Source organism: Hyperolius riggenbachi, chromosome 9, assembly GCF_040937935.1.
Source record: "Hyperolius riggenbachi isolate aHypRig1 chromosome 9, aHypRig1.pri, whole genome shotgun sequence".
Lineage (NCBI taxonomy): Eukaryota > Metazoa > Chordata > Amphibia > Anura > Hyperoliidae > Hyperolius > Hyperolius riggenbachi.
The window spans coordinates 230,500,602-230,518,231 of NC_090654.1; the positions used below are offsets into that span (position 1 = coordinate 230,500,602).

The 17,630-nt window shown below is 43.9% G+C and overlaps 1 protein-coding gene across 2 annotated transcripts in view; it reads right to left on the minus strand.

Annotated features, from left to right (window-relative positions):
• Positions 1 to 17,630, minus strand: part of CDAN1 (codanin 1) — an 80,580-nt gene that overhangs the window by 50,283 nt on the left and 12,667 nt on the right. For both annotated transcript variants that reach the window (XM_068251957.1, XM_068251956.1), the window contains exons 3-5: positions 15,376 to 15,585; positions 4,617 to 4,801; positions 2,800 to 2,910 (exon numbers count right to left, since the gene is read on the minus strand). In XM_068251957.1, the coding sequence (XP_068108058.1) occupies positions 2,800 to 2,910; positions 4,617 to 4,801; positions 15,376 to 15,585 (506 nt within the window). The remainder of the gene's footprint in view (positions 1 to 2,799; positions 2,911 to 4,616; positions 4,802 to 15,375; positions 15,586 to 17,630) is intronic.

Consider the following 17,630-nt stretch of genomic DNA (forward strand, 5'->3'; position numbering starts at 1 on the left):
CTGACCCAACTTGGATCAGCTACAGTGCTGTTTTCTAGAGAACTTACACATCAAAGAAACAGACGTTGAAAGGGTCATTAGCTCTGCTTGTTTTAAAGTTTAAAATAGAGTGTGGCTTGTAATAGCAAATGACAGAATTATGCAACATTATAAAAAGCTATATATCTAAAAATTTAAATATAAGGGCTCTTTCACACTACAGCCCTTTTTCAGCGTTTCAACGCAAAGTCGAAGCTTTGTGTTGACCAAGGTAAAAGGAAAGTCCATAGACTTTAATTTTACCTTTCACACCAGACGCTGCGTTTCGGTGCGTTGCGGTACGACACACCCGGGAGCATTTTATCATCAGGAATCAGCGTTTCCCCGTCGGGTTAATTACTACCGCCGCTACTCAGCGTCGCACCGCAGATTCCACACGACACGCTGCAGCCTATTCAACATGTGCAGGAGAGCGGCTTCTGCACGCGTTGTAAATGTGAAAGAGGCCTGAAACTATTTTCTTTGCTACTAATGTTCTATTAATTATCAGTACTAACACATACAAATCATTACATCATACTTTTTTTTTTCACTTCAGTGTCACTTTAAAGGTGGCCATACATTATAAAAGATTATGGGCAGAGTCGACCAAGAGACAAAAATGCATCTCTAATCGAATCAGATTAGAGATAATTTTGTCTCTTGGTCGAATCTGCCCATACACTACAAGCCGATTCTCATCCGATTTCAGCATGAAATCATCAGGGAATCGGCTGAGCCTGCTGCGTCGACCCGGCCGCTGCCCCTAAATGTATAAAGGTTTGTAGTGTGCGCATTTATACATTACCTGTCCTGTAGCAGCTTCCGCACAGTGTCCGTCTATCTCGCTGGGTAACAGCCGCATACATGCTAGTGGTGCATAGCGTCTAACGTCAGAAGCTATGCGACGCCGGCGTGTCTGCGGAACACGGTGAGATGGACGCAAACCGCGTGGAGGCTGACACCGGACAGGTAATGTATAACTGCACACACTACATACATTTATACATTGCGGGGGTTAGGTCGTCTCGTCGCTCGATCGCAAATCGACCACCGTACCCCCGACCAACCAACTTTGGCCCGACATCTTGCAGCATGCGATATCGACCGTGCGGCCAATTTCCGTCCCAAAATTGGTCGCTTTGTCAGTCGGGCATGCATTTGGCAGCACCAATTTTCATCCAATTTGATTATAATAATCGAATTAGATGGTCGATTGGCTACTGTATGGCCACCTTATGCTGGTATAACATGGTACGTTTTTTGCGTTCGATTAGGCGCGCAATTAGCCATTCGATTTTCTGCTCGATTCTCTTATCTTCCACTCGTTTTTCTTATCTTTTTTCTATTGACTTCTATAAGAGATCGAGCGGAAACGAATCAAGTGGAACATCGGACATGTCGGAATTTTATCATCGAAGGCATCTATCGGAACCATTCTTACAAAAAAAACGTATCGTGTAATCCCAGCATTAAGGTGGCCATACACTGGTCGATGTGGCAGACAAACTACTATCAGATCATGTGATTAGATTATCTGAACGAATCCCTCCACACAGATTTTCAGTCAATTAACAATCTGTGCACACCTGCCAGATCTCCCCATCTATCTGAGCTGATGCAAGATTATGCAAATATGTGAAAAAGTATGCAGCTTGAAAATGGACCAATCAACTCCTGCAAAGGTAGAGATTGATTAATCAATTTCAAGCTGCATCCATTTGCGTAAACCTGCATCGCAAACCAATTTCCACAATGGACTGAGGGTTGAGTCCCTTGTGGAAGTTTGCTGTGTGTGTGGACTACTAAGAGAGGTGTGATTGACCTCTTATTCCACTAGGACTCCCCGTGATCCAATACTCACCTGAGGCCGGCTGACACTTGGTTCAAACGTTAACCCGCATCGCCACAGATTTTCATCTCATTGACCATCGCTGCTAAAGACAACTACTCATCGGGTCTTATTCTTAAAGCAGAGTTGTTTATTATATATAAAAAATTACTGTGTACACAGTTATACAATCATAATCAGACATATCTTATTTTAAAAATACAGCGACTGCTATATTGCTGCAGGTAATTTTTTTGATTGGTTTATTTCATTTTTTGGACTAAGCACTGCTATTAATGTATAATGTATATACAAGTTATTTATGATAACTATTAGAAAATTTGATGAATATGAGAAATAGAAAATTTTATTTTTTTTATTTTCATAAGTTTAAATTTACAGTATTAGGAGTCCGAGTTGGAGACTTTTTTTTACGACTTCAGGTACCTAAAATTGTTCTGACTCCACAACTCAGAACAGTAATTGTATAAAGGTGCATATATATATATACATACACACACACACACTACAAAAGGCAACGACGGGTCCACTGAGCGGATCGTTCAGAAACAGCCTTATCAGTCCGCCGACAGCGCGTACACACGCGCTACTGTCAGCTAAAAGACCGACTAGCGCGAGGGTCCGGCAGACCAGTCGTTGCCTTTGCACCTTAAGGGCTGTAGTCCGTTACTGTAGAATTTATTGTGTCTGCCAGCATATGTAGTGTCTGGAAAAGTCTTGTAAGACGGGACTTTGCATTTCGCTGCCACAAAGAAGACAATAGATACACTAAAAATAACCATGTCTGAACCTATCTTATAGAGAACAGAATACATCAACATGTCAGTTTATCTGCTTGCTTCCGCCCCAGAAAACAAATCGGTTTTTAGGGCTAGAGTGAGCCTAACCTTATTGTGGTCGTTAATGTACACAGTATTCACCATAAATACCTCTGGTCATCTCCAACTCAAAGTCTCTATCTTCTGTGCTGGCCGGTCCTCTAGATGTGAGCAGCTGAAGGACGAAGAAGAATTCTACAAATATATTTGGCACAAAATTTTCTGCAAATATAAAACAGCTCATCAGTGGGCTGACATCACAGATACAAGTAGAAGGTAAACAATAGGTTTCTCAACATTATTAATTTAGTACCCCTGTTGCGGGTAAGATCTCAAGTACCCCTTAACACAGATATATGTGTATGAACGCTTTCCAAACATCCCCTTAAGTTTTAAATGAACTAAAAAGAAAAACCCATTAGGGCCCCTTTTCCACAACGATATAACATTTTTTATGTGTTTTTCAAATGCAAATGTTAGTGTTATTTTATGCATACAAAATGTCATTGCAGTGAATGAGACCAGTAGCTCAACGCACGGCAAGGCAGATGGTATGTGATCGTGTGCGTTGCCCTCCGAACGCATGGACATCAGCATTTGTTACAGGCCTTACTGTTCATACGTGTCAAATATTTTAAACAAGTGTAAACTGGCAAGGGGCAATGATACATGAATCCAAGTTATAGTGTACCTGAGACCAGAGGAAATTAAACATAAAAATAAACATAGGGCTTCCTCCAGCCCCCTCCAGGTTCATCAGTCCCTTTCCGTCGTCCACAATTGACCCCAGGAATTCGGCCAGTCGGAGCAGTCCACTTGCGCACACATCCCTGTTGCCGGAAACGTTCTCTGTAGGGGCAGAATGCCAAGTCGCCAACAGCATGATAGGGAGCGTGTGGCCGAACCACCCATGCATAGTTCCCCCCCCCCCCCCTAACTGGCCGAACTACCGGGGCTAAATGCGGACAATGCAGGCGGCGGACGGCGTGGGATCGATGAGCTTAAAAGTGGCCTAGAGGAAGCCAAAAGGTATGACTTTTATTATCATTATTTGTTCTGATCTCAGGTTTACTTTAGAGGGAACCTGAATCAAACTTTCCCATAACAGAAGTGGTCTACATACATAAATAAGGTTATTGATTGTATTATCATTGAATTAGTCCAGTGTTATTTCTGTTTACTAGGAAGATCCATCTGTTGACACTGTTTCATGGGGGCGGATATGCATTTTGAAAACTCTGACCACTGGGTTGCCTGTAAAACTGACACTAAGGGGTTATCTCTGCCTCTGCAGGTCCCTTACAAAGAGTTTACACTATGGGGCACTGCCTAGTCAAACACTCAGGAATTTCTGTCCATTCAATATGAAAGCAGTGAACAGTGGAAGTGATGCATTTCTCATGAACAAAACTGTTTTGTGCTAACAAAGCATGTGTGAAAAGTTTACATAGTGCACCATAAAGGAGTGAATAAAAAGTAACGCATCTAAAGGTGGACCTAAATTCAGAATTTCCTATCTAGTAAAAGAAAGCAACAGAATAATAACCTTTAAAGAAAAAAACATTTCTTTGTTAGAGCTAAAAGAAATTTTACAAAAACCCCTGCAGTGTTTACTTCCTGGTTTCCTGGGAGCACAGAAAGGGTTAACCTCCCGTATTTACATATTAGCTGAGAACAAGGCACAGCAAGGTATAGTTTGGACAGAGCTGACAGCCCTGATTTACACTTGCTGATTACTTGCAAATAAGGAGGAATTACACAGGCTAATCTCTCTACACAGAGGAACTTGTATGCGTTTTCCTTGTTTCCTGTGCAAGAGTTTAGGTACGCTTTAACTGCACTGTTTTATAATGTTAGGAGCCCTCTGCACAGCATATCTTTTAATACACCACAATACTATCATCCTGTCACACAGATGGGAAAAGTACCTGTTATGCAGGCTGAATAAAGTCTAGCCAGGATCTCTAGTTGCGTCTTGCAAGACACCTTGGTGGGATCGGCATGCATCACCACCATATCTGATGAAACGCTGCTGGCTCGGCTAAAGCTCTGTTTGGTGGGAGTGGTGGGGTCTAACATGGCTGGAGATGAACTCTGTTGCAGCAACTTAGACCTGTGAATGAATAGAATGTAAACCAAACACTTAAAACAAAGTTCTTAAAATAAGGCAGTAAAAATTCCAATAGTAATACAGCACCAACATGCATAACAAGCTGATAGTCCACAAACTATCATAACTGAACCGCACATTATCTATTCATAGCTTTGTATGACTTGTTCTTTAAAACCAGGACTGTGGAGTTGGAGAAGTTTTGGGTACCAGGAGTCGGAGGTTTCATAAACTAAAGAGTCTGAGTATTTTTGTACCCACTCCATAGCCACCAACTGCTGTGGAGTTAGGATCGAGGATCCGGAGCAATTTTGGGTACCTGGAGTCTAAATCGGTGGCTTCATAAACTGAGGAGTCGGATGATTTTTGTACGGACTCCACAGCCCTGTTTAAAGCGGGATTGTCCCCATAAAAATCTAATTTCAACAGCAACTGGTCAGAGTATTAAGTGATAAAGATGCTAATCCTGTACTCAAAACTTTCAAAACTTTTTCTGCTGTTATGGTTTGGAGTTATGAAATACCTTAGGAGCACTGGCCCTTTAATAGCCATTGCCATTCAGTTGCATGCTGGGGGTTCTTTTTATCTAATATATTCCTCCTCTTCCCTTTATTTCCCTGCCTAGCTGAAAAATTATCCTCTGCTCACTTGTGTTTACAAGCAAGACTGAGGTGACTCAGCGATTGGAGGAGAAAAGTAAAAAGTTAAGGAGCTGACAGCCATACTACCTTATGTAACATACAGTGGTTTGCAAAAGTATTCGTCCCCCTTGAAGTTTTCCACATTTTGTCATATTACTGCCACAAACAAGAATCAATTTTATTGGAATTCTACGTGAAAGACCAACACAAAGTGGTGTACACGTGAGAAGTGGAACAAAAATCATACAGGATTCCAAACATTTTTTACAAATAAATAACTGCAAAGTGGGGTGTGCGTAATTATTCAGCCACCTTTGGTCTGAGTGCAGTCAGTTGCCCTTAGACATTGCCTGATGAGTGTTAATGACTAAATAGAGTGCACCTGTGTGTAATCTAACGTCAGTACAAATACAGCCGCTCTGTGACGGCCTCAGAGGTTGTCTAAGAGAATATTGGGAGCACCAACACTATGAAGTCCAAAGAACACACCAGACAGGTCAGGGATAAAGTTATTGAGAAATTTAAAGCAGGCTTAGGCTACAAAAAGATTTCTAAAGCCTTGAACATCCCACGGAGAACTGTTCAAACGATCATTCAGAAATGGAAGGAGTATGGCACAACTGTAAACCTACCAAGACAAGGCCGTCCACCTAAACTCACAGGCCGAACAAGGAGAGTGCTGATCAGAAATGCAGTCAAGAGGCCCATGGTGACTTTGGACGAGCTGCAGAGATCTACAGCTCAGGTGGGGGAATCTGTTCATAGGACAACTATTAGTTGTGCACTGCACAAAGTTGGCTTTCATGGAAGAGTGGCAAGAAGAAAGCTATTAACAGAAAAGCATAAAAAGTCCCATTTGCAGTTTGCCACAAGCCATGTGGGGGAAACAGCAAAAATGTGGAAGTAGGTGCTCTGGCCGGACGAGACCAAAATGGAACTTTTTGGCTAAATGCAAAACGCTATGTGTGGCGGAAAACTAACACTGCACATCACTCTGAACACACCATCACCACTGTCAAATATGGTGGTGGCAGCATCATGCTCTGGGGGTGCTTCTCTTCAGCAGGGACAGGGAAGCTGGTCAGAGTTGATGGGAAGATGGATGAAGCCAAATAGAGTGCAATCTTGGAAGAAAACCTCTTGAAGTCTGCAAAAGACTTGAGACTGGGGCTGAGGTTCACATTCCAGCAGGACAACGACCCTAAACATAAAGCCAGGGCAACAATGGAATGGTTTAAAACAAAACCTATCCATGTGTTAGAATGGCCCAGTCAAAGTCTAGATCTAAATCCAATCGAGAATCTGTGGCAAGATCTGAAAACTGCTGTTCATAAACACTGTCCATGTAATCTGACTTAGCTGCAGCTGTTTTGCAAAGAAGAATGGGCAAGGATTTCAGTCTCTAGATGTGCAAAGCTGGTAGAGACATACCCTAAAAGACTGGTAGCTGTAATTGCAGCAAAAAGGTGGTTCTACTAAGTATTGACTCAGGGGGCTGAATAATTACGCACACCCCACTTTGCAGTTTAAAAAAAAAATTAAAAAAATGTTTGGAATCATGTATGATTTTCGTTCCACTTCTCACATGTACACCACTTTGTATTGGTCTTTCACGTGGAATTCCATTGGTCTTTCACGTGGAATTCATTAGGACCGAGCCTTCCCTCTCGTTAGGCAAGTATCTGACTTTTTTTTTTTTATTTAATATGGGGTCACATCAGCTTTAAGGACCACTATCGCAAAAATTTTAAAATGTAAAATATATTTAAACACATACAAATAAAGGGGCCCATACACTTTTACAATTTCTACTTTTAAAATTTTACACATTGCACCCGTACCGCGTAAAAATGTACTGGTTGATGTCTGCAATAGCTTCCTGCACCAGCAGGGATGCGTAAAAACGTACGCATGGTGGCCGGCCGACTCCCAGTCGGCAAAAACGAAACTAGCTGGCAGCGAAGGGCCAGAGGAGCCATGAGTGACTGCGAGGGCACAGGATGGCTGCAGGGGGCTGGTAGATGCCCAAGGTAAGTAAAACTTTTTTTTACAGTTAAGGTTCCCTTTAAGAAGTACAGTTCTTCCAGAGTAAAATGAGCCATAAATTACTTTTCTCCTATGTTGCTGCCGCTTACCTTAAGTATAAGAAAACTGACAGAACCGGGCTAGTCCATTTTGGGCTAGTCCATCTCTCCATAGGCAATTCTCAGCATGGCCTTTATAAAGACACTGCTGAAAAAAATTTATACAAAGATGCAGGCCAGCCTCCCTGCTCACCATACACTTTTTTTGGCAGTTGGACGGAGAAACTGCCATTCACTAAGTAAGTGCTTTTGAAAATAAAGAAAACCCCAAGACCCCCCATGAGGAGATGGGCAAGTCCAAAACCTGTCGGTTCTGTCTGTCTTACTACTTACTGTAAGTGCCAGCAACACAGGACAACAGTAATTTATGGCTCATTTAACTCTGGAAGAAACCTACTTATTTGTATGTGTTTACATATTTAAAATTTTAACCACTTTACCCCCACGCGTACGAATTTCTCTGTCCCTTTTTCCATCCTTTCACCCCCAGGGACGGAGAAATCAGTACTTTCCGCGCTGCCCGCGCTCCCGCTCGCTCTAGCGCGCACTCCCGCTCGCTCTAGCGCGCACTCCCGCTCGTAAACACGCCGCCGGCCGCTCGCCCGAAGATCAATGAACGGGAAAATCCATTCCCGTTCGTTGATCTAAGCCCCGCAATGATCCGCTGCTTCTCCGATAAGCAGCGCGATCATTGTGAAGAAAAGAAAAAAAAAAAAAAAAAACTTTCACAGCCTCCTAGTACTTCCTGCAAGCGTCCAGAAGGACGCTTGCAGGTCGCATTAAACAAAAATTTACTGTTGCCATCTTGTGGCCAAATAGTAAAACTACACCCTAAAGCATTTTTCACATACAAATTAGTTTTACACAAAAATTAACTCCTTACCTCCCACACTCCCCAATTTATTTTTTTTGTAATAATAAAAAAAAAAATTACAATTAAAAAAAATACATAAATAGTTACCTTAGGGACTGAACTTTTTAAATATTTATGTCAAGATGGTACAACACTGTTACTTTATAAACTATGGGCTTGTAATTAGGGATGGACGCAAAACTGAAAAAATGCACCTTTATTTCCAAATAAAATATTGGCGCCAAACATTGTGATAGGGACATAATTTAAACGGTTTTATAACCGGGACAAATGGGCCAACACATTTCATGGGTTTTAATTACAGTAGCATGCATTATTTAAAAACTATAAAGGCCGAAAACTGAAAATATTTTTTTCCCACATTTAGAATAAAATAATTCTTGGCATAATGTCCCACCTAAAGAAAGCCTAATTGGTGGGGAAAAAACAAGATATAGTTAATTTCACTGCGATAAGTAATAATAAAGTTATAGACGAATGAATGGAAGGAGCGCTGAAAGGTGAAAATTGCTCTGGTGGTCAAGGGGTAAAACCCCTCAGTTGGGAAGTGGTTAAGATTTTTGCGACAGTGGTCTTTTAACTCAAAATGTTGGGTGGTATGTAGTTGTCCTGCATACCTTATGGTTATGCTGATAGTAGAAGTGGAGCTTCTCCAGCCTTTGAGAGGGAATGGCAGGTGCAACGCATACAAAGATACATGCTGACGTCAGGGATAGCATCCTGCACCAGCGGGAATGCGAGCAAAGGTACGCATGGCGGCACGCCGACTCTGAGTTGGCAAAAACAAAACTAGCTAGCGGCGGGTAACCGGAAGAGCTGTGAGGGCACAGGATGTCTGCAGGGGGCTGGTAGAAGCCTCAGGTAAGTGAAACGCTTTATTTGGGGGGGGGGGGGGGGGGTTAGGTTCCCTTTAAATACATTTACTTTCAATACAGATAAATTGATCAATGAGATTACTGCTGGCCAGGAAATGCTCTGCTTGTCCTCTTCATTGGGCTTCACTGCCTCCTTTGTTTAATGGCCATGTCACAGTGGCAGCGATAATATGGAAACTGTCTAGAATAGGATTCTCTTTTTTTTTTTTTTTAACTGTGGCTATTTTGAAGCCAATCCTGATGTCATTTCCTGCCTTACTCCTGTGCCTGATTTGCCCACCCTTCACTATAGCAAGTGCATTGTCTCAGCATGAGAAATACTGGCCAGAAAGGAACAGAGGTGTAGGAGGGGGAAAACAGGAGGGAAAGAGGCTTCAGGCAACCAGGCTGCATTAGTTATGTTTGAGGGGAAGTAGAGAAGCAAAAAAGGACAACCCAGCATGCCCTGCAACTTCCTTTTTGTGTACCAAATTTTGTGTGTACCAAATAAGGGTCAGGTAAGCTGGGGAATTATAATTTATCAACAAGAAAAGTAATAGTGATTTTAACTTTTGGATTGCCTGGTTAGCATCCTTATTACTTGTTTACCAGATAAAAATAAAGAATTGATTTTTGATTTTATGCCCGACAGTTACTCTTTAAGGGAAGAAATGAAATCAGTATTTAGCCTCAAACTGTAGGCAAAAAAACATGGTTCCCACCAGGAACAAAATTCTCTTCATTTACTATATAAAATTCACTGAAATCAAAACATGGACAGTACAATACATGTATTATGTAAGTAGATCAAATAGTATATATAAAAAGAAAAAAAAAAAAAAAAAAATTCCTCCTGGAAAAGTATGGCTAGTCCTAATTTAAAACACACACCTCATGTTAAATCAATCAATCATTTAAACTGCTTCCGATTTGTGTGTGGGTGGAACAAAACCGTGACTGCAGCATTTTATTTTGGGGGGGGGGGGGGGGGATATTGCATCCAAATCCCCCCACTGCCCATTGCAAAGGCAGGAAGATTCAGATGTGGTATCTCATTAGCAGGGCTGTGGAGTCGGAGTCGTGGAGTCGGGCAATTTTGGGTGCCTGGAGTCGGAGTCGGGAAAAAATGCACCGACTCCGATTCCTAATGAATTTGTAACTGTAATTAAAATAGAAAATATGATAAAATGTTCTATTTCTCAGATAATAGTCATTAAAAATAATGTATATATACAGTATATATACAGTAATAGCTGTGCTTAGTCCACAAAAACCAATCAAAATTAGTTACTTGTGCTGCTTCAATAAAGCAGTCCCCGTATTTTTAAGGTCAGATATACATATCTGATTGTGACTGTATATATATGATGTGTACACAGGAATCTCATATATACTAAATAACATCTATGCTGTAAGAATAAAGCCTGATGTGTAGCTGTGTCACTAATAGAGATGGTCAATGAGATGGAAATAATTCTGCATTGATGCTAATTTATGCAAATGTATGCACGCCCTTTGCTGATGAAATCAAATAATTTGATATGTTGTTAAAATTTGGTTTGGTGTCTACAAATTAAAGGGTACCTGAGACTGATGAAAAGTAAAGTTTTATACATACCTGGGGCTTCCTCCAGCCCCCATTCAGGCTAATCAGTCCCTTGCTGTCCTCCACCACTCGGATCTTCTGTTAGGAGTCCAGGTAATTCAGCCAGTCAGCGCTGTCCGGCCGCATGCCGCTCCCACAGCCAGGAACATTCTGCACCTGCGCAATAGTTCTGCACAGGTGTAGTATGCTCCTGACGGCAGAGTGTGTGCATGCGTACTACGCCCAACTGGCTCAAGTACCTGGACTCATAGCAGAAGATCCAGGTGGTGGAGCAGAAGATCCAGGTGGTGGAGGAGGACAACGAGGGACTGATTATCCTGAAGGCGGCTGGAGGAAGCCCCAGGTATGTATACAACTTTAAATTTCATCTGTCTCAGGTTTACTTTGTTACACAGTAGTACTATACTCTACATATGCACTCCCCACAGAGCTGCAGGGAATCCACTGAGAATGCTGTGCACATTGAACACAGAGGTGTTGTCCATCACCCATAAACCTTGTTCAGATTGTGCATGAAGAATGTGTAATAGAGGAAGAATCTCCTCATTCCCCTGCAGAGTACCTGCACATCATTCTTACATGTACCCACACTTACATTGCCTAGGGCCTGATAGATGTTCTTTGTTCCGGTTTGTACCTTTTACAAGTACTCTTACCAAGGACTAGTTTTAGTCTAAAGGGAATAAATATAGTAGTCTACATATCACTTCAGTTGTCTTGTAAAATTCCTAAGCGTTGGCAGTTAAGAGACAAATTTCATGTTACATACTTTTAATCAACAAAATTGTAATATGCAAATTAGAGGAGTCGGAGTCGGTGGAATCCTAAACTGAGGAGTCGGAGTCGGTGGATTTTTGGACCGACTCCACAGCCCTGCTCATTAGAACAGGTGCTGCATGCGTCTCGGAGACAGGCACCAACACTAACTTCTCTGTGAAATCCATGTTTATTCCCTGGACTGGGTAGTAGAACAGCAAAATAAAAATAGGCACTTTAATAGGTTTTCTTATGAAATAGTGAAAAAATGTCATACAACTGTCACACTCCTCAAATGATTGACTGACTGTCGCCATTTACAAAAGAATGGAAGGGTTCATGTTGGAATGAACGCTTCAAAAACCACAGAACGAGAATCTCTGCCTGGAACTGTGGAACAACCTTACTGTCCACAAGAACATCCTCACCACTTCCTTGCAAGTCAATTCAAAGTTCAGGTTAAAACCAGTGGTGGCTGCCTTACTAAATATAGCGTGCCTCATGTGCACCACATGATACTGGACATAGTATTGAAAGGAGACCATCACATGACAAGGCCCTTGTCACCCAGCCACACATGTGATTCCAACAGCTCATTTATAAGCAGCTCTGGGATACTGGTCGTATTTTCATTAGAAATCAGTATACGTGGAATCTAAAAGCAGTTTGTCGGTCCCGATTCAGCCATTTTTGCTTGGTTGACACTATACAGTTGTGTTGCTAGCCCAGGCATGGGCAAACTTGGCCCTCCAGCTGTTAAGGAACTACAAGTCCCACAATGCATTGCAGGAGTCTGACAGCCACGACTCTTAAAGGCAAATGCATTGTGGGACTTGTAGTTCCGTAACAGCTGGAGGGCCGAGTTTGCCCATGCCTGTGCTAGCCTGACGCTGTTGCTATGAGGGGGAAGGAGGGCCAACAGAGTGGCACGCAAGAGATATCACACGGCAGGCAGAGTGAGTGGAGAGAACAATGTTACGGCACTTGGTTGAGTCAATACACCAGGCTGATCGGTGGCAGATACATTGGAGGCTGTAGCCGACACTCTAGATTCTCGTTATTATTGGCTGTCTCGGCCAAGTTTCATCTAGCGACTGTTCACAGCTTGCCAGTATCTGTGCACATGAGTGCAGTTACTCATTTGCCCTCATCAGAATCAGAAGTTTAAAATGGACTTCCTACCAATTATATCCATATACAGGAATCTGGCATTTACAACCTAGATCCCCTCCAGTTTACACTGGCATTTTAAATACTGAGGTCGTCTCCTTTCTACCCCAAGAAGGTACAAGGCAGACAAGAATGCAGAGTCTGCAAAGCCAAAGCACTAACAGTCTAAAGGTGGCCATAAAAAAATCAAATTTGTGATAGATCAGGTAAACAATTGATATCTTACAGAAATTGATCATTTATCTGTTCTTTGTACCATACCCCCAAAGTGTTCGACCAACTCCACAACATGACAGACCACACGACCTGTATTTTCCGTGCATCAACCAACTGAATGACCTTTGCATACTGCGCACACAAGTGTAATGACAAACTGCACAATATGGCTGCATTCAAAACAAGTAAAAGTGATTCAAACAGCTTATGCACACGGCCAACTGCAAGACATCAGCCCAACAGATGTGAGTTGAACCGCCAGTTGGATCCGGCAAACTGCCTGTTATCACTCGCTTGTCTAGTCATTTGCCACGTGAAATCCGAACGGGTTTCATTTGGATTTCATCCTCCAAGTTACTCCGGGTTGAAGCAGGAAGTGTTTGTAGTCACATGAGCCAGCATGGAACGTGCCGTGCGACAGATGAAAGGAGACGCATGCAGGGTAAGTTTAAACTCTCCCCCCCCCCCCCCCCCCCCCCGTAATTAGGAGGATGAAATCCGAATGAAACTCATCCCTGCACACGCTCAACTATCGTGTGACAGACCAAATTTCGACGATAGTTGGGTGGAAAAGTTGCACATGTGTACGAGCCTTATAGACCGTTTAGCAGATTTCTAGTCTGATATTCATCACTGCAGCAGCAAGATTTGTACTGCCCGATGCAGTTTAACCACTTCACCACTGAGGGGTTTTACCCCCTGAGCACCAGAGCAATTTTCACCTTTCAGCGCTCCTTCCATTTATTCGTCTATAACTTTATCATTACTTATCGCAATGAAATGAACTATATCTTGTTTTTAACGCCACCAATTAGGCTTTCTTTAGGTGGGACATTATGCCAAGAATTATTTTTTTCTAAATGTGTTTTAATGGGAAAATAGGAAAAATGTGGGGAAAAAAAATAATTATTTTTCAGTTTTCGGCCATTATAGTTTTTAAAGAGAGTCTGAAGCGAGAATAAATCTCGCTTCAGACCTCATAAATAGCAGGGGCATGTGTGCCCCTGCTAAAACGCCGCTATAGCGCGGCTTAACGGGGGTCCCTTCACCCCCAAATCCCCCTCGATACACCGGGGGAGCGCTTCCTGGTTGGGGCAGGGCTAACCGCCGCAGCCCTGCCCCACGCGCGTCTGTCAGCGCGTATCTCCGCCTCTCCCCCGCCCCTCTCAGTCTTCCTTCACTGAGAGGGGCGGGGGAGAGGCGGCGATGCGCCGCTGACAGACGCGACTGGAGGCAGGGCTGCAGCAGTTAGCCCTGCCTCCAGGAAGAGACAGCCAGCGACCTTTTCACGACACACTTTTGCGGGGGGTGGAGGGACCCCCGTTTAGCCGCGGGATAGCGGCGTTTTAGCAGGGGCACACGTGCCCCTGCTATTTATGAGCTCTGAAGCGAGATTTATTCTCGCTTCAGAGTCTCTTTAAATAATGCATGCTACTGTAATTAAAACCCATGAAATTTATTTGCCCTTTTGTCCCGGTTATAAAACCATTTAAATTATGTCCCTATCACAATGTTTGGCGCCAATATTTTATTTGGAAATAAAGGTGCATTTTTTTCAGTTTTGCGTCCATCCCTAATTACAAGCCCATAGTTTATAAAGTAACAGTGTTATACCCTCTTGACATAATTATTTAAAAAGTTCAGTCCCTAAGGTAACTATTTATGTATTTTTTTTTAATTGTACATTTTTGAATTTTTTTTTTTAATTACAAAAAAAAAAAAATGGGGAGTGTGGGAGGTAATGAGTTAATTTTTTGTGTAAAAATCATTTGTATGTGAAAAATGTGTAGGGTGTAGTTTACTATTTGGCCACAAGATGGCCACAGTAACTTTTTGTTTTAATGCGACCTTCAAGCGTCCTTCTGGAAGCTTGGAGGAAGTATAAGGAGGCTGGACACGCGAGTTTTTTCTCACAATGATCGCGCTGCCCATAGGAGAGCAGCGGATCATTGTGGGGCTTAGATCAACGAACGGGAATGGATTTTCCCGTTCATTGATCTCCGGGCGAGCGGGCGGCGGCGTGTTTACTAGCGGCGGGCGGCGGGCGGCGTGTTTACGAGCGGGAGCGCGGACAGCGTCGGGAACGCGGAAAGTACGGATTTCTCCGTCCCTGAGGGTTAAAGGATGGAAAAAGGGACGGAGAAATTCGTACGGGCGGGGGTAAAGTGGTTAAAGATGTGCAAAATTTGTGTTGTGCTCAACTGTTGCCTGAAGCCTTTCTATAGTCCCTGTGGTAAAATACAGTCATCTCCAATCTATATATGGATTGATGAACTTCCTATACTTACATGAACAAGTTATTTTCACCAAGAGACGAATAGAGAACATCCAACATATCAACTGAAAAATGTAATCAGACACAAACATTACCCATACCTCTCTTTGCGCAGTATCTCCCTCTCTTCCCGTAAAGTGGCTGCATCCGGGCTGCACACACCTTCCTGAACGCTGGTGAACGCTTCCATTCCTGGATGGCTGAGGCCTAAGTTAGAGGAGCTCACTGGAGTGGATGTAAAGCATATTGTGGCTTTGGAATGCACATCATTCAGAGGAGTTGGATTGATCCTACGAGATGGCTTTGATTTACTGAAGGGAGGGAGGAAAAAAGTTTTAAAAATTCAGAAGCAGTAACAAAAACACACCCATCACACAAACATATCCTTTAGATTTTTTTTTTCCCTTTTTGTGTTGTAAAACAGACCAAATGCTTTTAATTAGTATGTGTTCATACAGAGCTGACATGAAAATATATGGGCAGTGTGTGGAAGAAATCGATCCCTGATAAAGCTGTGAACAGAAAGGCATCGATTTGCCATATCAGGTGGCAATCTATGTATGGAGGGCCAGTCATATTTGACTCCCTCTCCCAAGTTGTGTGTAGACAAGATATTTTCCCAGCAAGCATGCTGCCTCCTGCCCATGTCACTATTAAAAACACACAGACAGTCAATCAAGCAATTTAACCACTTCCCGACCGCCTAACGCACAGAGGCGGCCGGGAAGTGGAGCCCTGAAGGACCGGCTCACCCGCAGAGGCGGCGGTCCTTCTAAGGGCATGGGCGGAGCGATCGCGTCATCCGTGACGCGATCCTCCGCCGGCGCCTGTCACCGTTTGCCCGCCGCAACATCCCGCCGGCTATACGGAAGCGCCGGCGGGATGTTAACCCCACGCTCGCCGCATACAAAGTGTATAATACACTTTGTAATGTTTACAAAGTGTATTATACAGGCTGCCTCCTGCCCTGGTGGTCCCAGTGTCCGAGGGACCACCAGGGCAGGCTGCAGCCACCCTAGTCTGCACCCAAGCACACTGATTTCTCCCCCCCCCCTGCCCCAGATCGCCCACAGCACCCATCAGACCCCCCCCTGCCCACACCCCAGACCCCTGTTTGCACCCAATCACCCCCCTAATCACCCATCAATCACTCCCTGTCACTATCTGTCAACGCTATTTTTTTTTTATTCCCCCCCCCCCCCCCCCTGCTCCCTGCCCCCTCCTGATCACCCCCCCACCCCTCAGATTCTATAAAGACCCCCCCCCCCCCCCCAGACCACCCCCCGTTTACTGTATGCATCTATCACCCGTCAATCACCCGTCAATCACCCCCTGTCACTGCCACCCATCAATCAGCCCCTAACCTGCCCCTTGCGGGCAATCTGATCACCCCCCCCCACACCAATAGATCGCCCGCAGATCCGACATCAGATCACCTCCCAAATCCATTGTTTACATCTATTCTCTCCTCTAAACACCCACTAATTACCCATCAATCACCCATCAATCACTCCCTATCACCACCTGTCACTGTTACCTATCAGATCAGACCCTAATCTGCCCCTTGCGGGCACCCAATCGCCCGCCTACACGCTCAGATTGCCCTCAGACCCCCCCTTATCAATTCGCCAGTGCAATATTTACATCTGTCCTTCCCTGTAATAACCCACTGATCACCTGTCAATCACCTGCCAATCACCTATCACCCATCAATCACCCCCTGTCACTGCCACCCAACAATCAGCCCCTAACCTGCCCCTTGCGGGCAAACTGATCACCCACCCACACCAATAGATCACCCGCAGATCTGACATCAGATCACCACCCAAGCGCAGTGTTTCCATCTATTCTCTCCTCTAAACACCCACTAATTACCCATCAATCACCCATCAATCACTCCCTATCACCACCTGTCACTGTTACCCATCAGATCAGACCCTAATCTGCCCCTTGCGGGCACCCAATCGCCCGCCTACACGCTCAGATTGCCCTCAGACCCCCCCTTATCAATTCGCCAGTGCAATATTTACATCTGTTCTCCCCTGTAATAACCCACTGATTACCTGTCAATCACCTATCAATCACCCATCAATCACCCCCTGTCACTGCCACCCATCAATCACCCGCTGTCACTGCCACCCATCAATCAGCCCCTAACCTGCCCCTTGCGGGCAAACTGATCACCCACCCACACCAATAGATCGCCCGCACATCCGACATCAGATCACCACCCAAGCGCAGTGTTTTCATCTATTCTCTACCCTAAACACCCACTAATTACCCATCAATCACCCCCTGTCACTGCTACCTATCAGATTAGACCCCTATCTGCCCCTAGGGCACTCAATCACCCGCC